At 46.5% G+C, this 23474-nt stretch overlaps 2 protein-coding genes across 3 annotated transcripts in view; both read right to left on the reverse strand.

Moving 5' to 3' along the window:
• Positions 1-4639, reverse strand: part of F5 (coagulation factor V) — a 92384-nt gene extending 87745 nt beyond the window's left edge. Inside the window, exon 1 of one of the 2 annotated variants that reach the window (XR_012787269.1) lies at positions 4349-4639. Coding sequence is in view for 1 of the 2 variants with exons in the window: in XM_075564621.1 (XP_075420736.1) it covers positions 4349-4506 (158 nt within the window). In the remaining variant the exon portion in view is untranslated. The remainder of the gene's footprint in view (positions 1-4348) is intronic. The other variant, XM_075564621.1, reaches the window with a different exon arrangement.
• Positions 4640-7231: 2592 nt separating this feature from the next.
• The window catches only part of SELP (selectin P), a 50882-nt gene continuing 34639 nt past the window's right edge, over positions 7232-23474 (reverse strand). Inside the window, exons 11-17 of the mRNA XM_075540977.1 lie at positions 19068-19253; positions 17776-17985; positions 16301-16486; positions 15408-15527; positions 11379-11409; positions 9823-9878; positions 7232-8640 (exon numbers count right to left, since the gene is read on the reverse strand). Of these exons, the coding sequence (XP_075397092.1) occupies positions 9824-9878; positions 11379-11409; positions 15408-15527; positions 16301-16486; positions 17776-17985; positions 19068-19253 (788 nt within the window). The 3' untranslated portion in view covers positions 7232-8640; position 9823. The remainder of the gene's footprint in view (positions 8641-9822; positions 9879-11378; positions 11410-15407; positions 15528-16300; positions 16487-17775; positions 17986-19067; positions 19254-23474) is intronic.

The following is a 23474-nucleotide window of genomic DNA, read 5'->3' on the forward strand; positions in this document are numbered from 1 at the left end:
CTTTGGATCCAGTGGCATTGGAAGCATCTCAGCACTGGCAGGGGTCTCTGCATGCCTCTCCGGCTTGAGAGGTCTTGTTGCATCAGGGTAGGTCCATGTGGCTTCACCAACTTAGGCCACTAGCATAGTTCCATGTGTCTTGTCAGCTGCAATGTCTCCTGGAAGCGCTGCGGCGCCGCTGTCGAGCTTCCTGCGGCAGCGGCGACCAGAGCGAGTGCGCGGCGGGGGCGGAGAAGGGCCGGCGCGGCGGCGTCTCCTCGAGAGCGGCCCGTGGCTTCCCGCCGCCCGCGGAAGGTGAGCGGCCTCTTTGGGCACGTGGCGGGGGCAGGCGGCGGGGGAGGCCCAGCGTAGGGGGAGGGGACGCCAGTGGTGATCGGCTGGTGAGACCTGGATTTCCAGCTGAGCCCCTGGGAGTTGGGGGTGGGTGGAGAGCGGGGCTGGAGTCGACGGCGGTGACGCCGCCGAAGCCCCCACGTGGGGCCTCCTCTCGTTCTTAAATGCTTCCTCCCCTGCCCACTATCATGATCCCAGTTCTACCTTACAAATCCAGCTAGACCAGGGGACAGACAACAGAAAAGTGGGTGAAGGTAGACATTGGACAGTGTAAGACATGACAAAATAATAATTTCTAAATTATCAAGGGTACATGGGGGGATGGGCAGGGAGGGAGTGGGGGGAAATGAAGAGCTGATAGCAAAGCCTCAAGTAGAAAGCAAATGCTTTGCGAATGATGATGGCAACAAAGGTACAAATGTGCTTGACACGATGGATGGGTGGATGGACTGTGATAAGAGTTGTATGAGCCCCCAGTAAAATGATTTTTTAAATGTATGAACTAAAATAATATGCATGATAGATTTTTCATTTATGAGATGTAGCGACATGATTTTAAAAATAACGTAAAGTTGAAGAACCCTAGGATGGAAAAAGTATTTTTAAGAAAATTCAGTATCCTCTATGTTAGTGACTGAACAAGCTTCCTCAAATATTGTCAAAAACATTTACTTCAGACCTTGAGGATGCATGATGAACCCATTTCCCTTCTAATATTTGATGCATTAAATGTGCAGAGCTCTATCTTCTGCAAAAACATAGTGGTAAGAACTATCTATCTCACTCGAACCCACTGCTATCAAGCCAATTCCACCTCATAGCAACCCTATACAGGGCTATTGAGACTGTAAACCTTGGTGGGTTTGGATAACCTTCTCTTTTGCCCGAGAGCGACGGCTGATTTTCGGTTAGCAGCCCTGGCCACAGCGTCACCACGGGCTACTTAAGAACCATCTATACAAGATGAAATTGGCAGTAGTAGTTCAAGAGATAGGATGGGGCTTTGGGGGGCGGTAAGCTGATGTGACTGAGGGGAGAATCAGTCTGAGAAGCAGGTCCAGAAGGTCTGCACAACTCGCAGAAAGGGTTCCATGTCCCTAGATGGTACCTGCTGGAAGACTTGAAGCGGCGTGCGCTCTATGTTTTCCCATAGATCTTCTGAGCAGCAACAACTATACATCTGTGATATACAGAATGCAACGCTGGGCTCAAACAACACAAGACCTGTGAGGAAGGCACAGACCTGGGTAGTGTTCTGTCCCCTTTTACAGTGTCGCTGAGTCAGAATGGACTCATCGGCACCTCACAGCAACACGGCCTGGGGTGGTGTCTCTGTGGCTTGCCTTCCGTGAGGATCGTTCAGCTCTAGAAGCGGAGCAGTTCAGAACAAGTTCCTCGTTTGAAAGGCAAGGTACTTCAAGTAAACTGGCCATCTGAAAGCACCAGCGAGAACTGGCATGAGCTGGGCTTTTCAAAATATAGACTGTGGGTCTGAACAGCCTTGACTCAGTCATTGATAATCAGAGCGAGGACTCTGGCCAGTGTTCCGGCCATCCAGCCACAGAACACGGGGACAGGATGACCAGTCCTGGTTTTCTACAGACTCACCATGTGAATCAGGCCTTTGCCTGATGTGGTTCTCCAATATTTCCCTTCGTATTTTCTGTACTAACCACAGAGGGATCACCAGCTCCTAAGCATAGGCACAGGAAAGCCAGTAACTAAGTTAGTTTCCTATCCATGAGCAGGAAAGCTTAGTGTGTTAGAGGGACGGTTATTTTCTTTGGGAGTTTAGTTCATAAGGGCGGCTCTCCAGTTGGGTGGGTGTGACCTACCATAAAACCTTGGAATGCAGTATTTCTAGACAAATATTCAACGAGAATTTCTTATCCGTCTGTGATCAAGACAGTGTGTAATGACCTCCAAAATAACTTAGTCACAATGATTTTTTTTCAATGTCAAGGTGGTGCCTTAAAGCCTTCACAAAATATTACATTAATTCTTGGCAGATAATACTAGTTTTGTAATTATAAATGAGGAACACATCTTTCTCAATCCTTTAAGCTGTGGTGTTAAGTTTTTAAAAAATTGAGCCACACTAGGAAGTTAAGTATTGAAACAAAAATATGACTAACTGGGAATGTTGAGTAGCCCCTATGATTTAGTTCATTTGTGGGCAGTCTTGTTTTTCATTTTCAGTTAGAAAAAGAATAGCTTGCAACTGCACTCTGGAGTTTTAAATGACTTAAACCCCCTCTTGGTTGCACATGTTTTTTGATACTGAGCGTACTAAGGTAACCAGGGCCGATCATATCCCAGAGAGTGATTAAAAGTGAGAGAAACACGAAGAGTCACGGTCCAAACAAAGATAAGTCCCCTATGAAATACAGTGAGAGAGAAGAGGAAAGAATAAAATGTGTATTTCTATGGAGCGGGGATGTTTTGAAAGTTATTTATTTTAAAAAGTGAAAAATTATGGCAATAGTTATTGAATCATCGGATCAAATTATAGATGTACAAGATGTCCCTCTATAATTTTATATGATGAAGATGTGTGGACAATGGAATAAAGAACAGATAACTAGAAAATTGGTTGTTGTTAGCTGCTGTCCAGTAGATTCCAAACAGGAGCCTCTAGTATAGTGGTTACGCTTTGAGTTGCGATCAGCATTGTCGGCAGTTCAAAACCACCAGTAGCTCCATAGGAGAAACACTGGGCTTTCTACTCCATTACACAGTTACAGACTCAGAAACCTACAGGCGGTGGCTAGGAGTCAGCATTAGCTCCATGGCAATGAGTGAGTGAGTAGATTCCAACTCATGGTCACCGGGTGTACAGAATAAGGTATCTGAAGCGTGTGGCTTCACAGAGGCAAATCTCCAGGCCTCTCTTCTGATGTGCAGCTGGGTGGGTTCAAATGGTCAACCTCCTACTTAGTAGTCAAACACTTAACTGTCCCTTCAGGGACTCCCTCATAGAAAGCCATCTACTGCCATTGATTAAGTGCGGCTCATAGCATAGCAAGCCCGTAGGACACAGTAGAACTGCCCCATAGGGTCTTTAAGGCAATAATCCTTAAAGCAGACTAGACTCCCATCTTTATGGGGCCACACAGTCACCTTTTGGTTAGCAGCCGAGCATCTACTCACTTTACCATCAGGAAAAAATGGAGAATCCTAAAAGTCTGGGAGGAGTGTGCCGGAAAGGTAAGTGAGGGAGCTAGTGACTGGTCCTTCCTGCTTTGGAATCCATAAACCAACAATGAAACTAGCAAAACGATTCACAACACACTCTGGAAAGAGTGACAACATTTAGAAGCAATCAAGTGGGATATTTCCATTTCCCCAGAATGATAAACTGCACAGCCCAAAGTTAGCATCCAAGGCATCGTGGAAGCCCTGGTGGCCCTGGGGGGCTGTGTGTGTGTGTGGGGGGGGATGCCAGCCTGCAGGGTCAGCTGGATGAAATCCTGAGCCGCTCCCCCTGCAGGGAGACAAGGCTTTCTATGCCCATAAAGGGTCAGGTCTAGGAAACCCACAGGGGCAGATCTGCCCTGTCCTACAGGGTCATTTTGAGTAGGAATTGTCCGGATGGCAGCGACAGTTTGAGAAGCTTATTCTGCTCATTATAACAACAACAGCACCCCAAAGTGACTGCTATCAGGTTGATTCCAACTCATAGTGACCCTAACAGACATAGTAGATCACCCACAATGGCTTTCCGAGACCCTAAATCTCTAATAGGAGTAGGTAGACTACACTTTCTCCCTCGGAGAAGCTGGTGGTTTTGAACTGCTGACCTTGCGATTAGAGTCCAACTCATAGCCCACCACGCCACCATTTGCTCATTATACTGTCCTATAAATTGTATTTACTTACCTGAAATTTAAAAAAAAAAATTTTTTTAAGCCTGGAAATTGAAAAGGGAACGAACGCTCTCTGGAAGCAAGATGGTTCTCCCCACCCCACCCCCACCCCACCCCCACCCCACCCCCGAACACCACCCTCGAGTTACCTGGACTCTGTGGACTGAGGCCGGTAGTTCCAATTGATGACCTGAGCAGCCACGTAGAACTGCCTGAGCTGGGCTGCTTCGGCCTCTTGGCTCCCCCAGCCGGCCCAGCCGGCTCCCAGGACCACGAGGACCCAGAAGCGCGGGCAGTCGGGGGCCATGGTTCGGTTTCGGGTCCTGCTGGTGCTCGTGCTCCTGCCCGCGGCGCCCAGGGACCTTGGCAGGGCGCCCTGGACAGTGGGCTGCAGTGAGCGCTAGGAGGCAGCGGGTGGCAGCGTCTGCCCTCCCTGGTGCTGCTCCAGGCGCCTCCCCAGGCCGCCGCCTCTTGTAGCCTACGCAGTGCCCCCACCCCACTTCTCCACCCCCTCCCGGTTCGCCCTGGGCCGGGGGTTGGCTAGGTCACTGCCCCGGAAGACAGGAGCTGTTAAAGAGCGCACCAGATCCGTGGACTGTTTTACTCTAGTAAGCAGGGCAAGGTCCAGGGAAGCCAGAACCGAGGTCAACACTGCGAGCCTCCCCTTCCACCGAGACCACCACCAGAACCAGCGTTCTCACCACGCACCACAACACCTGCCTGGATCAAGGTTCACAGCCAACAGCGCACAGCTACCAGATCATGCTCCTGACCTGAGCCAAAGGGTCTTCAGTTCTGTTCCGGGGCGTAAACAGAGAGGCACTCTCCCTTCAGGTGGTGGGGAATGGGGGGCAACTGCCCTGAACCACTTGACTGCTTCTGCCTGCCTCCTGAGGGCCACTGACGGTTCAGGGGCGGGGGGGGGGGGGGGGGCGGGGGGGGATTCTCTGCTGCCCCAGGAAGGCAGGCATTGATTCAGGCACGTGCGCCCCAGTCTGTCACTGGAGGCTTGAGCGCTGAACAGAATTCAGCGGAGGCTCCAGACAGCACTTACCAGGAGGAAAGGCCTGGTGAGCTACTGCTGACAATTAGAGAGGGAAAACTCCATGGCTCAATGGCAGCCAACGAACCAAACCCCAGTGCTCTGATCTGTCAGATGACCCGGACCATAAACCCCTGGGCTGAGAAAATCAGTAGACCCAGATGTCAGTTCCCCAGCAGGGCTGTCTTGGGCAATTCAATAACCTCTTTCTGGAGCTTGGTGATGACATTGGCAACATCGGGATGATAAGAAGAGTTGCTTTGTTCTGATCTGGCTGTGGTGAGGAATCAAGGTTACAGCCGAGTGTATCATTCATGGCTCTGGGAAAGCACACAGCGTGCACTTATTACTGTGCTTATGGTTTCCTGCCTCCTGGAGAATACATGATCTTGGTGTGACTGGCAACACGGCTCTGTAATTTAATTTGCAATTAGTACAGGACCTGAGAAGTGCCAGAAGCAGCATCGTGACGACATAGCCTGTGATTCCCTAACTCTGCAGGCGCCTGCCCTGTTTGATGCTCTGTTTTGATTCATTCAGTAGATTGTAATCTCACATAAGGTCAAATCTGATCATGTCAGGATCTGTAACAAGTTCCCTCCTCCTACACACACACTTCTTTTGTCTTCTTTCTTTCTGTTTTTTTTTTTTTTTTTGCTTTACCAAACAGAAATGTATTGTCTTACAGTTTACCAGGCCAGAAGTCCAAGTTCCTGGTGCCAGCTCTGGAGGCAGGCTTCCTCGCAGGTTAGGAGGAAGGCCTTTATCTCCGGATAGCTTCTGTAAGCCCAGCGTTTCCTGGAGATCTATGCACCCTGACATCAATCTCAGCACAGGGATCCCAGGTCCAAATGACACATCCCACTCCCCGCTCTTCTAGCTTGGTGCTGGGTCCCTCTGCATCTGCACACACCCTCTGTCTCTGCTCCTTTGCAGGTATTATTCAACCAGCTCAGAATGCTCATTACGTCTTCTCTTGTCTACCATTAAAAGCCCCACTAGTGCTCTGCATACCTACCTTTCTGAATCAGAACTCATAAGATTTCTTCCATTTTCTGAACTCTTAAGCAAGACTGCATTCAAATTATACAAGAATACACTAAAAAATTCTTGGACGTCTGGAATTAAAAAGCAATGCAATTTTCCAGAACTGTTTGAACCCCCCCTCTTATATACATGTTGGTTATTCTTTGTTATTTTGTGTGAGCATTTATTGTTAATGGTTTATACTTTAATATCTATGTCAGTGACTCCCAGAGCTGGCAAACCATCAGAATCCCCGACAAGCTTTTTTTTTAATTAACATTTTATTAGGGACTCATACAACTCTTATCACAATCCATACATAGACATAAATCAATTGTATAAAGCACATCTGTACATTCTTTGCCCCAATCATTCTCAAAGCATTTGCTCTCCACTTAAGCCCTTTGCATCAAGTCCTCTTTTATTCCCTCCCTCCCCGCTACCCCCTCCCTCACGAGCCCTTGATAATTTATAAATTATTATTTTGTCATATCTTGCCCTATCCGGCGTCTCCCTTCACTCCCTTGTCTGTTATCTGTCCCCCACGGAGGAGATTACATGTAGATCCTTGTAATCGGTTCCCCGTTTCCAACCCACTCACCCTCTACCCTCCCAGTATCCCCCCTCACACCCCTGGTCCTGAAGGTATCATCTGCCCTGGATTCCCTGTGCCTCCAGCTCCCATATGCACCAGTGTACAAGCTTTTATGGAATGCAAATGCTGACATGGGAGCCAGGGCTGAGAACCTTTATCAGACTGATTGGCGTGTAGCAGTCACAGATGGTACTGACAATGTATCAGAGAACAATTTAAAAAGTACAGTGTCCCTAAGGGTACTGCAAAATTATCGCAACCCTTTTTTATGTCGAGATAGCTTTTCCAATTATCCTTTGCATATGTGCTTATACCGGGGTCTTCAAAAAGCTCATAAACAATGGAACTGAAAAGTAATGGACTTCGTGACGCTCCTTCCTCTATCCTCCAGTGAGTATGGCCTATGCATTCATTGCATTTCAGGGACACAAAAACTCTAATTTGGTTTTGTTCTCAGCCCTGGTGGTGTAATGGTTAAGCACTGGGTGTCATCCACAAGGTTGAAAGTTCGAACCCTCCAGCCACTCCTCAGGTGAAATTCTGGGCTTTCTACTCCCATAAACAGTTAAGTCTCATAAACTCACAGGGCTGTTCTACCCTGCCCTATAGAGATGCCGTGAGTTGACATTGACTTCATGTCAGTGAGTTTGGTTTTGTTCTCTAACTTTTGTATTCATGTCAAAATGGTACCGCTGTATAATTCTCAGTGACTTATTTACATAACACATGTTAAAAAGCTCACAAAACACTCGGCCTCTCTCCTGGAGAACATTCAGATAATGGCTTTTTCTGCTTGCTAGAGTTGCTCTGGGAGGAGGGTGCTAGATTGTTGCTGACCTACTGAAAAGCTATCGTGGCTACAAGTGTCTTCCAGTGTAACAGTTACAGCAAAGTGATGGGCACAGATGGTGTTGGACAAAATATCAGACATAACATGGCATTTGGGGCAAATCTCTTTAATTACAGATTTGAAGATCAGTCTCTGGGTCCTTTGGGGGAGAGAGATAAGGAGAGCTGGTGTTGGTTAAGTGTTGAACAGTTTAAGCCCACCATCTGACCTTCAAGAGAAAGATGAGGCTGTCTGTTCCTGTAGATTTGCAGCCTTGGAAACCCCATAGAGGGTCACTCTGAGGCAAACCTGGTGGCAGTGGGTTATTTGGGGTTTTGACTTGTGGGGTAAGACTGATTTGACGCCAGTGACACACGGCCTCCTGGCTTGGTTCTTGGCTGTCTGCAGCCTCTGGTGCCCCCAGGAGCCTCTCTGGAAGCCTCAGCAGCAGGAACCTTGTAAACAGCAACTTCCAGAGAGACCCCTGTGAATCCTAATGGAATTCTTTCAAGTTAGAGACTTCTGCCTGCCTTCCAAAGTAGAAGATCCTATCTTCCAGTGCAAATAGAGAGAGGCATTGCGTGTCTCCACAACCTGGTCTCCTGGTGAATGAATGCTCCAGGTACTTCAACTAAGGCTGCTTAGTTCAAGTAACCGCCAAGGCACCGCCCACAGGGCATAGCAGAAAGCCCTGCTCCCCGCTTCTGCTGCTTGTGGTGGAGGCAGAGGAGGGGCGGAGCAGGAAGCGGTGGTAGAGAGTTTGGGATCTTCCTGGTACAAGTCTCCTCTTCTGGTTCAGAGGCAATCCAAAGGAAATTCCATGTCCTCTATTCACAGGCATTGACACAAACACAAAGCCCATAGTTGAGGTCAAGTCTCACAGGCAGTCTAATGTTTACAAACAGGATCCTGAGACGTTTGAATAGGATGACCAGAGGAAGGAAGGGCTCTGAAAAAAAGACAAAGGAGAAGTATATTTTCTATAAAAAGGAAAATAGTTTTTTTGCAAGAACTGAATTTTAAAGTGATCCCAGGGGACAGGGTTCTTTAGGACTTCCTTTCCTGTGTACTGTCCGTAGCCTCTGACTGCTTACTCAGTGCCCGCCCCAGGTATTGTGGGCTATTGGTTTTCAATGCTGACTTCTAAGTCAGAATTTGCATCTTGTTTGAAGAAGAAAGATAAAAGGAGGGAAGACATAGGAAGAAGAAACCGGTCTCTACTCCCGAGTGGTGCAAATGTTGGATGTATTCAGCTGTTAATTGCTGCTAATTGTAAGGTTGGAGGTTTGCATTCACCCAAAAGTGTCTCAGATGAAAGGCCTGGCTATCTGGTTGCTAAAGATCAGACATGGGACGCTCCATGGAGCACAGTTATCCCGTGACACACAGGAGGTGCGATGAGGTAAGAGGCAGCTCCACAGCACCTGGTAGCTGGCCGCTCACTCTAATCTTTCCCAGAATCCATATATTCTGCCAGCCAGGATACTCTTGTTGGGAGTCCAACTACGCACGGCTCTTGTCAGGAGAGGCGTGGTCTCGGATTATTTTTGTTTTCCCAACAGGTTGCCCTCAGGGTTGGCTCCATGAGCATTAACTGTTCGTGGCAGGTGTGGCTTCTGCCTCACAAGCAGAAATGCCCTGGTACCACCTCCCTGCCGCCGACGGGACCCCCACACGCCCAGACGCGAGCTGTCTCTTGGGAGAAGCCCTCCGGCTGGCAGAGGGAGCTGGTTGGAGGAACTCCCATTCCGTGCCCTGCTGCCAACATACTGACCTTCGTGGCAGGAACGTAATCACCCAGGCTTCAGATTAACCCCAAACAAATAAATCAACCCGGTTGCCCTCGAGTTGAGTTCAACTCGGGGATGTTGAGGTAGAACCGTGCCCTGTAAGGGTTTCAATGGCAATTTTTTTTAAAGCAGATTTCCAGGCCGTCCTTCCAACGTGCCTCCGGGCGGATTCAACCCTCAACCTTTTGGTTAGCCCCTCAGTGTGTTAGTGGCTCGTAGCACCCATGGTCTCCTAGACTTTAATGTATGAAAACATCATATAAAGAAAAGTCGAGCTTTACAGTCTTCCTCGTTCCCTGTCTCTTTGCTTTCCGTCCAAAATATCTTCAAAAGTCACTTACCTTAAGGATTCGGGTCAAATGCAGCATTTGTGAAAACTCCATACGTTCCTAGGTGGCTGAAGGAACAGAAACACCAGGATGACGTGCCGGGTCGTGTCCAGTCCCCAACAACATAGAAACTGCACCCAAAGTGTCTCCAGAAACCACAGAACCACCCACCCGGGAATTCTGCTTCCAAGAAAAGTTAGGTGCCAGGTTGCACTTAACCTTGCTGAGTAATTTGCAATGTGCTCTGTGTCCACCTGAAATGGTGGTTGATGCTTTATGTCCTGGCTACCTTCCCTGGGTGAGGTAGCTACAAAGTTCCCGTTTCAATACTTGATAATCTGGCAATCATTTCCAAAGGGTGGCCGTGCCGCCCCCGAAGGGCATTGTTTTTGGTTTACAGAATGAACACGGAATTCTACTAGCATTTCATAAATAGAAGCTGGAATCTCCTAAAATGTGTACCCCCTACATAATCTTGGGGGGGGGGAATGGCATTGACACCATGTCAACTCACAGACTCATAGCAACCTTATAGGACAGACTACAACAGCCCCATGGGGTTTCCAAGCGTCTCCATCTCTATGGAGGCTGACTGTCCCCGCTGTGTGGATTTACCGGCCACATGCTTAACCACAGCACCGCAAGAGCTCCTCCCTGCAATGCACGGGGGACAAAACGTGTCCCGCACCCCGTGAAACGTTAACATAGCTACCCGATTCCTGCAGGGGAGAGATTGCTAAGGCTGGAATGTGACTCCTTTGACTGTAAACGTGAAGTCCTTTTGTCTTTTAAAATGCAGCTGCTGGACAACTTGAGGGATGTTAAGACACAGGTTTGTCAACCCTTTACCAGAATCATTCCGTCGCCATTTTCAAAATCGGATGGGGTGCTATTTGGGTCACCGACACCCTAACAAATATCACTCCCCTCAGCCTGCCTCTGTGGCAGCAGCTCCCGGAGGGATTCCACCGGGGGTTGAACAGGTTCGTTCTGGTTTCACAGCACCTGTATCCCCCTGAGCGTGTGCATTTCCACCCCAAATATTCTATATTTTAATAAGATCCCCAAGATGATTCTTTTACAATAAGCATCACCTGGGATCTTGTTAAAATGTCGATTCTGACTCGGTGTATTTGGGATGGCAAGGCAAAGTGCCAGCAGAGGTAAAGCCGGAATGAGCCAAGTTGGGACCGTGGTGCAATCCTTATCAACAGCTAGAAAGGCAGACTGCTTAACGGGGGCGGGTGGATGGGAAGTCTTGTCTCCACCGTTCTACTCAGAGATCTAAGCTTCTGACCGTCTGCCAGCGTGGTACAAACGTTAACACTTATTTGTGTGATGTGTCACTGTCTAGTTTGTTTCTCCTATAGGCTATGATTTATTGATTTTAAAATACATGTGTAGTTAGGGTCATTATATGTAGATTTTACATCAAGGTAATAAAGGGGACCTGGCAAAAGATGTCTTGTAAAGCAATGGTGTTGTGGATGATCACTGTGGTCAATCATAGTGACTTAAGAAGTTAAACTAGGACCATTTACGCCCGTTATAAAGCATCTCCATCTTACCTTTGAGGGCTCAAGGGGCTTTTCCCATCATCTAAAATAGGTGAGAAGACACAATGGTTGGTATAAGAGGAAAATTAAAAGGTGAAAGATAAAGATCTGTGATAAAATACACATGATCCAGCAATCCCCCTTCTAGGTATGTACCCTAAAGAAGTAAGAGCTACGACGGGAATAGACCCATGCATATCCATGTCCATTGCAGCAGTATTCATAACGTCCAAGATGGAAGCGACCTACGTGTCTAACAGCCAGTGACAGGATGATCAAACTGTGGTGCATACACACAATGGAACACTGCTCAATGATAACAAATAATAAAACATTTCGCAACGTGGATGGATGTGGGGAACATTATGCTGAGTGGAAGAAGCGAATCGCCAAAGGACAAACACTGTTAAGACAAATATAAAAACGAATGAACGAAAAGATTCACACACGGGGGAAAATTTAATGGTTGCCAGGAATGGAATGCGGAAAGAGGAAAAATTAGTAATTAAATAGAAGAAGAAAATTTCACTGTTATTGAGTTGAATCCAACTCATATCAATCTTGTGTACAGTATGCAAAGCTGTACATCTTAATAGGAACAGAGAGATTCATCTTTCTCCTGTGGAGCGAGCGGTTGATGGGTTTGAATTGCCAACCTTGCAGTTCGTTGTCCAATGCTTACACTGCCACCATGGCTGCTAAGTAGAAGACCTGTGCTAATAATGGTGAAAGAAAAGGGAGCACGCCTATGGGGGAAGTCAGCACAGCATGACCAAGACAAAGGAAGAACTTAGAAGTAAGCAAGAGTAAAGCACAACTATAGTGATTACTGAGGAGCCTGGGTGGTATGTGGGATTATAAAAAGACTTTTCCCCAGCTTTGTCTCCCCAAAGACATGCCAAACATTAGAGGCTATTTGCTAGCACATCATGAGAGATTAGATGCTTAGAGACAACCTCCCTGAAGGCAGCCAGTTGCCAGACTACAGTCTGGCCCACCACAGGTAGGGCCTGCTCCCTGCTGTTAAGGACAATGGGCTACTTCTCCCTAAAGGCTTGTGGCCTTCAGTCTGGTCCCTGTAGATGGAGTTTACATCTTACTGATAATGGTTTTCATGGAGAGCCAGAGAACAAGTCAAACCTTCTCAGTGACATCAAAGTTAGGCTGCCATCCTGAATCTAGGATCCTCCCTTCTTGTCACATGTGTGCCCCCAATAACACCCCTGTTCCCTTTCCCCTTGTCCTCCTTCCCCTCCCCCTATCTCCTGCTGTCCAGTCTCTCTCTCTCTCTCTCTCTCTCTCTCTCTCTCTCTCTCTCTCTCTCTCTCTCGCCCCCCTGGACCACCAAGTGAGGCTGAGGTGAGCCTGCTACTATGAAATGTGTCTGACTCCATTATTTCAATCTCTCTTCTATCTCTCATATGCTCTATGACTTTATTATATATATATGTATATATATATATATATACATACCATACAATTATGCCTATCGAACCTGTGATTAGTTGTGGGGGGCTGGCCTTTCCCCCACAGTGGTATAGTGGTTATGTATTGGTCTACTAACCACAAGGTCAGCATTCAAAACTACTGCTGCTCTGAGGGAGAAAGATGAGGCTTTCTACTCCCATTAGGAGTTAGCGTCTCCGAGACCCAGAAGCAGTCCTACTGTGCTCTGTAGGGTTGCCATACTCTAGTCAGAATTGACGTAATGGCAGTGCCTTTGGATTTTCTTGTTATTGTTGTTTTTCATGGCAATTGCTATAACTTAAACAGTCCTGCAACAAGAGAGTTAACAGACAATAATTTAGAAATGAATATACAGGTAGATTGGTATGGTAAAGAGGTGTGGGAATGTGTAAGCAAGAAAACTCACCTGCAGATATGGGCTCAGTTATGGATATTTTTATATGTGTAATTGTGAGTGCTGCTGGTACATTAATAGAAACAGTAAGCACACAAGAAGCAGGGTGGAAACTTCTTAGACATAACCTCGTGGTATGAACTTCCTAGGTTCAAAGCTGAATGACAGTAGACTCAGAGAGACATTCACTTTAATTGGCATCACATGGTTCTGCACCCTCTTTAGTAAGTAGCTTCTGACGTCTTTAAGGCTTGTGACTAGCCATGTAAGTTACCGCTACTGGTCTGTTTCCATTCAGAGAAAAGGACAGTGAAGAAAATCAAAAACTCAAGGAAGCTTACATGACCATGAGACCAGAAGAACTAGATGGTGCCCGACTACCACTACCAATTTCACTGAGTAGGATCATAACAGAGTAGGAGAAAACATAGAACAAAAAAATCAGATTCACAAAAAGACCAGATTTACTGATCTGACAGAGACGAGTGGAACCCTGAACCCAGGGCCCTGAGACACTCTTCTCTCCTGGAGCCGAGGCTCCTTGGAGACAGCACTTTTCAGCCAAACAAAGGATGGGCCCGTAAAGAAAACAGTAAGACCGAGAGGAACAGATTCCTTAGGACAGTCGATTATAAGACATCATAAGGACAGCATTTGGTCTAAAGCAATGGTGAGAAGGCAAGAGGGGATAGAAATCCGGAGGAAAGGAAAGCGCGACCTACCATAGGGTGCTTATGCGAGGAGCGGGGGCATGTTTGGGAAGTGCAGCCAAGGTGGGGGTCACTTTATGTACAAGCTACTCAGTGGGAAACTAATCTGTTCTGTGAACATTCACCTAAAACACAGTGCTTTTTCAATTTAAATGAAATTATTTTTCTAACCTACCAATCTTAGTCACCCCAATTTTAGTCGCCCCTATGCTGACTTCCTAGGGATGGCTTCCAATTTACCAGCCACTCTGGGATGGAGAAAGATGAGGTTGCCTGCTTTCAGATTAAAGATGTACAGCCTGGGAAACGCTACATAGGGTCGCTACGACTCAAAGTCAACCCAATGGCCATGGGTTTGAGTTTATCTGAGTTCCAGAACTCTGATAGCACAGTTAAAGTACTCGATTGCTAACCAAAAATCTGGTAGTTCAAACCCACCATCTGCTCCTCGGAGAAAGTTGTGGCAGGTTGCTTCTGTAACGATGTGTAACCATGGAAACCTTATGGTTCCACTTTGTCCTATAGGGTCACTATGAGTCAGAATCAATTAGACAACAGTGGGTTTATTCTGAGGTCTCAAAAGGGAAAAGTTGGAACCCACCAGTGGCTCCACAGGAGCCAAGACTCGGTTATCTGTTCCCAGGATGATTACAGCCGAAGGAACCCTTCAGGCCAGCCCCACTCTGCCATTTAAGGTCCCGTGGGTCAAGATGGAATCAGTGGCACACAATGACGATGACATTCTGAGTTCCTGTCTGGGTGGTGCAGGTCACAGGCTCAACGACTGACAGGTCTGATTCTACCCGCAAGTATCTCCAGTGTCCAGCAGTCTACTTTCAAGTATCCGTCACTGAACACCCTATGTTACACATGTCTACTCTGACACCATGGGGTCTCCATTACATGGAAATGAGTCCGTGGGAGCTGGCTTGGCTTTGGGTTTACTCTGTGCTCCAGGAACACCAGGGTTATGTTTGCCTACCATACTTAGCCACGTGTTAGTATCAGCATTGACCTAACTGGTATGTCTCCCCTGCTGGCTTAGACATCTGTTGACTACACCCCCAGGCCCTAACAAAACTGATCAATAACTAAATGCACTGCATGAAGGAAAGGAGAAAGCAGGGAAACAAGACCCTCTCCCATTAACTGGTGATAACCTGAGGCCACCTACACCAGAGGCTCCCACGTGCCAACCTGAAAACCAGTCTCATTGGAATTTCCTGGAAGGAAAACTCAGAGTTTCAAACCCATTCTTAGATCTTCCTGTACAAAGATCTGAATTTGTATGACATCCCCTTAGTCCATTTTGATGGGTTCCCAGTTCTCAAGTCCACTTATCTCGACCTTGTTTCCCTAATGCAAATATGTTCAAACATGGGGCAACTGACGTGAAGGCTTACCACCCCACCCCCACCTCAGAAAAGTCACATAAAAGTAAAGTAAGGAGAAGCCTCTTTCCCCCTTTACCTTTTTGTCTGCACCGTCTTCTCAGCAACGCCAGCAGTGTCCCGCTCATCAAGAGACCAGCTGTAGAAGCCACGGCTCCACCGAAATAAGTCAGGGCTTGCTGGACAGTCAATGGTCCTGCTGTAACACACACATCATGCAAAAGGTCTGTGTCGGAAGAGACCAGTCCTCCCCCTGGCGGTTTCCCCAGAACGCTGAGATTGTCAGCTCACCGGTGGCCACCGGTACAACCGGACACCAGAGAAGATCAGGAGGGGATAAAACCATTGCCGTGGACAAGAAGTAGGACCCAGTTTTATCCCTAAGACTTAAGTATCGCAAGTAATTTCTGAGTCAAGGTGAAGACCTCACGAAAAGAATGAAATGATGGCAGCATAAGGGGACGTGCAGACAAATAAACTCAACCACGAATAATTGACTGGGCAGTTGAGCATAAAGCTATGCAAGAAGCAGAAGTCATTAGCTACCAGGGGTCACGGTTAGGAGGAAAGGGAGGGGAAATAAACTTTGGAAACAGAGTTTTACTAAGGAAAATCCGGGTGTTTGCAGAGATATGTGGTATATGTGATGGGATACATAACTCATATGAAAGATATGTGATATATGTGATGAGACATATAACTCTCATATTAAGTCAGTCTGAAACTCCAGGACGGATTAAAAACAGAGGATAAAGAAATGAGTGGCGATATTGTCCATTCAGAGTCAATGAATTGAATTCCCACCTCTCTGTCTAAGACCTGGAGGCTCAGCTTGACTCATTGTGAAATGTAGAGTAAGTGCAGGGCCATCCAGGGGTGGGAAGTGAGGCTACTGTAGGAAACACACAGAGAGGAAATGCTGATTTTTATCTACCATATTAAAGTAACTTTCCATCCCCAGGAAAAATATACCTTGGCAGGTTGGTACTGTCGTAGACCAATCACCGTTCTCTTGGCATACTGTTCTTGCTGAGCCATTAAGTAAGTGACCTTCTGGACAATGGAAGGTACAGGTGGATCCGTAGCTGAAAGCGCCCCAGAGGTTGGAGCAATTCATCACTAATGGCTCAGTACCTTGCAGCTCTGAGCATCTGACAGCTGCAGAAGAAAGGATGCAGGAAAAGCAAACATGTCAAAGGAAGGTACAAACATCTATCGTTTCATTTATAACCTGGCTATGCATGCCAGTGGTTGGGGGCATATAGTAATGGTCAGCAAGGAGTTGAGTCATTTCTACCATTTATAGCAGCTCATCTGACATCACACACAGTATGTAAAATACCCACTCAAAGAATTAGCATAGATAGATAGATGGTCAACTAAGACAACCACTGCCGTGGAGTCTATCCTGACTCACAGAAACCCTGGAGATAAAGTGGAGGTGCCCAGCAGGGTTTCTCAGGCTGTCAGTGTTTGTAGAAGCAGACTGCCACTTCTCTCCTGGAAGCAACTGGCTGCTTCAAACTGCTGACCTCTCTGTCGGCAGCCACGCACTTAACCACTGCCCCACCAGAGCTCCAAAAGCATAGAGTAGCACCCCAAAAATATCCTCAGAGAGGGTGACTGATCTTGTTTCCACAAATACTATTTACAAAATTTTGCTTCTTAAAAATACTCTTATTCTAAATGTTATTATTACTACCATTGTTGATTGGCAGCTACCCGGCACATCTCCATGTGTCCATAAAATACGTAAGCATTTATCATGGGTCGACTCTTGGAAGTCTGAGGGAAGAGAGGCCATTCCCCCTTTCAACTATTTTCAAGACAATTTGAATTCTTTCCCCAACTTATGGGAAAAGAACTAAAAGTCAGGGAATTAAATGTAAGTCAAATAAACATGCCTGGCCCACGGTGGCATTGGTAAAGGTCCAGGCTGGGCTCCATGGAGACATAAAGAGGAACAAGATGTCCGTCTCAGTGCTTCACGCACAGCGTGGTGGCTCTTTAGAAGGTGCCGTACAGGCTTATCTTTTCATTTAGGTTTCAATTATGAAAATCATGCGATACATACCCGTCACCTAATTAATCAAACTGAAACTATTATTTCACAAATCACTTGGCTAGTTCCATCTTGGAGCCTGCTCCCTGTCCTAACATATTGCGGAGACTTAAAATGATTTTCTTCTTTGGATCTGTGGACACTAGGCTGTGGTTTGAAGCAGGCGCAAGGCAATGTGCCTGCTGCACAGGAGCTCTGATGTGGGGGGGTGGGGGGCGTTAGGTGGGGAGGTTGGTGTGGAGGCAGGTTGTTGTGGAGCTCATGAAGGAACTGACGTGGGGAGGTTTTCACGTGGGGAAGTTTTGAAGGGGGTTGGTGGGATTTCAACAGTCAGAAGCGATGTTGCATTTGAGCGTCTACAGTGAAGAGTCTGCCGGGCACTTGCCTCTGCACGTTGGCACTACTGCTGTCCACTGCCCTGAAGCTCTGCACCGGAGAGGGCTGTCTCCCATGAGTGTGAAGCCGGGATTGCATCCAAAGTAGCAAGCGGTATTCAAGCCAAAGGTTCCCAGATGGGGCTTACAGACCATTGTGCCCTGCTCAGGAGTGACGAGGCCTGGACACCGGATTGCTGAAACAGGAGCTGGTGCTATGCCTGTTGCGAGAAAATGTCTCAATGTAGAAAATGTCTCCGTTAAAAGAAGCCTAACCATTAACAAAAATCATGGCAGGAGCCTCTAGCGACATCCCCTATGCAAAGCTCTGGTTCTCCTCCAGGAGAGGTATTACTCTCAATGTGGATAACCATTGGAGGAAATTACTTAAAAGGATACTTAGAGAGATGATTCTCCTGGTGAAAATAGGAAGCTGCGGTGATAATATTATTGATATTTTAAAGTAAAAAAGAAGAGTTAGAGTAGAAATATAAGTAATGTAACAGAGACTTGGGTTTGCTTGGGCAGATTGTCCCTGCTTTGTTGGGAGATAGTCTTGTCCTGTGGCCAAAGTCCAGCATGACATGTGACATGTGAACGATGTCACTGCCCCTGTCCTACGATAGGAAGACCAAGGGAGACGTCTGTGTTTCTCAATCCCTCCATTCAACAGATTGGCCCAATGACTTCACCCCTTGCATTCATTACTGAGAAGCAAGTAGTGGAGACCAAGCAACCGAGTCAAAATAGCTGTTGAGTAAAAGAGACCCAAATCTAAAATACAATTTCTGCTTCAGAACCCAAAGAGCTCTCATTTGTCAACAAAAATTCCTGTCATTTCTTATAAATATTTTTAATCCATAGACTGTGTTCCCTAGACACAGAAGCCAACTCATCTCATAAGCAGTAATTTTTTCACAATAATAATAATAAAATATATACTTAACACACACTAAGTGTTCTACAGACATACCTCAGAGATATCGCAATAAAGCGAGTCACAAAAATGTTTTGGTTTTCTAGTTCACACGCTGTGTTGATACTATAGTGTAGTCTCCTAGGCTTATATAAAATAATTGAAGTGGCGTGAGAATTGTCAAACTGCGACACAGACACACGAAGTGAGCGCATGCGGTTGGAACAATGGCTTGAGGCAGGGCTGCCACAGACCTTCAATTTTCAGAAAGTATGCAATAGTTGTGAAGCACACTAAAATGAGCTGTGTCTGCATAACGCGTTGTTGTTACTCGAGAAGATGTTTGCAAGAGAATACGGTCCTCATAGAGTATGTACGTTGTCTTACCTTTGCACGTGGGTGGAGGTGCTGTCCATTTTCCAGAAGAAGTGCATTCAGCATCTTGGGACCCTTCTAGCTTGAAGCCCTTGCTGCAGGAGAAGTGGCAGGTGGAGCTGACCCTGAATTCTCCGTGAGTGTCAGAGCAATCCATGCTGCCCTGTTCTGGGGGGAACAGCTCCGGACACCTAATGGCTGGGACATCAAGTCAAGAGTGTCACGCTCTTCAAGTTCTGCTCATTACTCACTCATTAAGACAAAAAGAAAAACCACTCTCACTGCCATCGAGACCATTACGGCTCATAGCTATCCTATAGGACAAGGGAGAACTGCCTCTATGGGTTTCTGAGATTGTAGCTCTTTATGGGAGTAGAAAGCCTCTTTTTCTTCCTTTAGAGTGAATAGTGGTTTGGAACTGCTGACCTTGTGGGTAGTGGCCCAATGCATAACCCACTATGCCACCAGGGCCCATGGATTCAACAAATATTTATTGAGAACCTAGTATGTGTCGGGTATTTTGCTAAGCAGTAAGCATTCCCCAACAAATAAGACAGGTCATTCACTGCAGAAAAATGGGACAATGGTCTCCCAGAGAGGAGTGAAGTAGAAGTTACAGAGATAAGGAGCCAAGGATTTAAGTAATCACAATGAAGAATTTGCATTTCCACCCTCTTTTCTCTGTGCCCTCTGCTTCTGAGACCCCATGACCCCCCACTATCCTACTAGTCTATCTCTGGAAGAAGTGGTGAAGGTCTTCATTCCCGCCCCTCCCCCAGTCTGAGACCACTTCCTCTGGAATATCTTGCCATCTCTTCCAGTCTTATAGATCTCTCAACCAATGTTCATGGAAGCAGCACTCAACGAGATCAAATGACCTATGGCATTAGGTGAACCTGCTGCACAGAACCTCTTTAAAATACATATTTAAAAGCAAAGATATTATTTTGAGGACGAATGAGGGTTTGACCCAAGTTCATACGCATGTGGAAGTTAGATATTGAATAAGAAAGACAGAAGAAGTATCAATACATTTGAATTGCGGTGCCGGCCAAGAATACTGAAACCACTATGGGCTGCCAAAAGAACAAACAGATACGTCCTGGAAGAAGTACACCCAGAATGCTCCTCCGAGGTCAGGATGGCAAGATTTCTTCTCATGTACTGAGGACATGCTGTTGGGAGAACCCAGTCCCTGAAGAATAACCTCATGTGGGTGAAAGAGAGGGTAGACAAAAGAGGAAGGCCCTCAACGACATGGATTGCCACCGTGGCTACAACAATGGGCTCAACATAACAACAATTGGGCGGATGGCTTAGGACCGGGCAGCGTCTTGTTCTGTTGTGCACAGGTGGCTATGACCTTAACCGACTTCGATGGCACCAAGCCACAGCTACAGTGATCACGTCTGTCTCAAGCTATTTCCTTCACTAAATCCCACGTGTTTCATCAGACTGAAGTTTTTCAGCACAGGAAAGCTCAAAACATTCTGTCTAGCTAGATAAGTTGCTGGGAATTCCCCCAATGGGTCTCCTACATGCTTGTTTCTGGTTCTTGGCCCACACTGCCCTGAATTTCTTTACATGCCTCTGACTCTTTCCCCACTCGTGTTCCAGGATCCCAGTCAACACAGCTTCTCTGAAGCTTCCACTCATCCTGCAGCTAGAAGTCATCTCCTTCTCTGAACCCTGCAACTTTTTGTCAAACCACGGGCTGTCATGTCATGTGTCATAGCTTCCCTTACTACTGTCTGGAGAGCTGCAAAGCCCACCACCATAAATCTTTCCATCGCCCACAATTCATGCTACTGTGTCTCATGAGGTGGTGCTGCTCATTAACCCACTTGTCAAGCGGGGGGCAGGGGGGATGCTTTTTAAATTTACTAACCATAACTTTCCCAAAGTTGTTCTCATAAACAATTGCTATGGTATCTTCTTCTAGAACTATGCCTGTGCTTTCTTTATGTCATAAATCAAACAGATTTTGTCATGTAAAAGGATCATTTATCAACAACCGTTGGTTATTGACAAACTGCTCCGCTGTTATTACTTCAAATTCAAGGGTATTTATTCTGAAAGCTTCCTGGACAAGGAAGCGCGTTTTGCTTAGATATTATAATTACTGTAAGTACTTGTATTTCTAAGTGCTTTCTTTGGCTACATGCTATATTTTTGCATGTTGGGCGGCAAACCACAAGGTCAGCCGTTCAAACCCACCAGCTAAGAGAAAAAGATGAGGCTTTCTGTTTCTGTAAAGGCTTACAGCTTAGGGGCGGGGCAGTTCCACTCTGTCCTATAGGGTTACTAGGCATTGGAATCTCCTTGACACCAGTGAAGTTCTTCTTGATTGGCCCACGTGTGTTTCGGTGATAGCCTCGTCAGGGACAGAAATGGACACTGATAACTTGAATCCATTTAGATAACCAGAGTGACACACAGAATTTCAGTTCAGTGGACTCAAACTTTTGAGTAAATAATAAAGGCAGATTAACTCCATTGACCAAACATTTATTAAACATGGCTATTGGTATAAATCCCAGGGATGAAGTCATGTGTGAGAAATCAATGAACGAACACTGAAACACAAACCCTAAGGCAGTGGTTCTCTCACTTCCTCATGCTGGGACCCTTTCATAAAGTTCCTCATGCTGTCGTGACCCTCCCACCATAAAATTATTTTCGTTGCTACTTCATCACTGTAATTTTGCTACTGTGATGAATTGGACGACCCCTGTGAAAGGGTCGTTTGACCCCCAAAGGGGTCGCGACCCACAGGTAGAGAACCACTGCCCTAATGCTCTCCCGCCAAAAGGCTGTCGATTGCTCAGGCGGCTTCTTGTCCACCCCTGTGTCCGTGGACGGTGGTATGTTTGAGCTTGCATTGGCATTGTTACTGGCAGGAGAGGAACTTCTGTCCTTTCCACTCAGAATTAAGAAAATGAAGGCTAACTCTGTGAAGTGACTTTTGTAAGGGAAAAGAAGAGCAATTGAGGTTGGGGGCTATTTATTCCGTTCTTACGCCCAAGAAGAGAGAGCTGTTTTTCACACGGCATGAATAGATGTCCATCAGGATGACCTGTCATCGGGCCCCCGAGTGCTGACATTTTTCAAGTGTCTGTCAACAGTTACAGCAGCAAGCTGAGCCAGTAGAAGTGTACATTTATAAGTGATTGAGCCAGGCATTTAAAGCACTCTCCTGCTAATTGTAAGGTCGGCAGTTTGAATCCACCAGTTTCCCCATAGGAGAAAGATGTGGCAGTCTGCTTCTGTAAAGATGTACAGCTTTGAAAACCATAGGAGGCGATTCTAATGGAGCCCATTGGGTCGTTATCAGTCGCTCTAACTGGGCAGCAGTGGGCTTAGTTTGAACTTTGAACCAGGATTTTAAAATGCCGCCACAGGATGGCGGTGTAGCATAGCGGTTAAAAGGCCATCCTGCGATGCAAGGATGGTGAATGAGACTTCCTTTCCATGTTACTTTGAACAAGAGAGAGCACTCCCTGGAAAGGAACATCATGCTGGGCAAACTAGAGAGACAATGAAAAGGAGGAAGACCCTCGACAAGATGGAGAGGCACAGTGGCTGCAACAATGGGATCAAACATCACAACGGTGAGATCGGTGCAGAACCGGGCAATGTTTCCTTCTGCGCTGAGAGTCAGAACCTCAGACGGCACCCAACAATCACATGTTCACTATGAAAAGGATAGGCAATGGGCTGCATCAGTCTCTCAATGGGAGATAGGGCTGTCTACGCCCCTTGAAGATCTAGTCTTGGAAAACCTACATAGGGGCAGCTAGTAGTTGGAATTGACTTGTTAGTAATGGGTTTTGGTTTGAGTATAGTCAGAGTTAAGGGGTCTGAGTAGTATAGTGGATTAAGCATTAGACTACTAAGCACAAGGTCAGTGGTTCAAAACCACTGGGGAGAAGAATGAAATTCCTGCTGCTGTAAAGACTTAGATTCAGAATCCCTCTATAGGGTCTCCATGGGTCGGACTTGTGTTCTGTCCTTGAAAGAATCAAAGATGGAGAATGGGCAGCTTTTGAGGATTCTACTAGTTCAGCATCAGTATGTCTGAGTAACCTTTACCAGCAAATGAAAATAAGCTTCAGTTCAACAGACAGCTGTCACACAACCACTTTTATCAGCCCACTGCTGCAAAGGATATGAATGTGAGTAAGTCATAATCCTGCCTTAGGAAGCTTATAGCCCATACACAAGAGGAGAGGGGAGATAAGTAAGATTCTCCAGGGGCCACGATTAAATCACATCCGTTTCTGAATAGCTTGTTGGGTTCCGTGTCTGAGGGGGAGTGAATAAATGAATCCATGCACGAATGACGCGTGTGGTCGAAAGACCTTCTAAGGAGTTCAAACTCCCAGAACCAGAGGTGGTGTCCTCACGTGCTAACGGGTT

Source organism: Tenrec ecaudatus, chromosome 1 (genome assembly GCF_050624435.1).
Source record: "Tenrec ecaudatus isolate mTenEca1 chromosome 1, mTenEca1.hap1, whole genome shotgun sequence".
Lineage (NCBI taxonomy): Eukaryota > Metazoa > Chordata > Mammalia > Afrosoricida > Tenrecidae > Tenrec > Tenrec ecaudatus.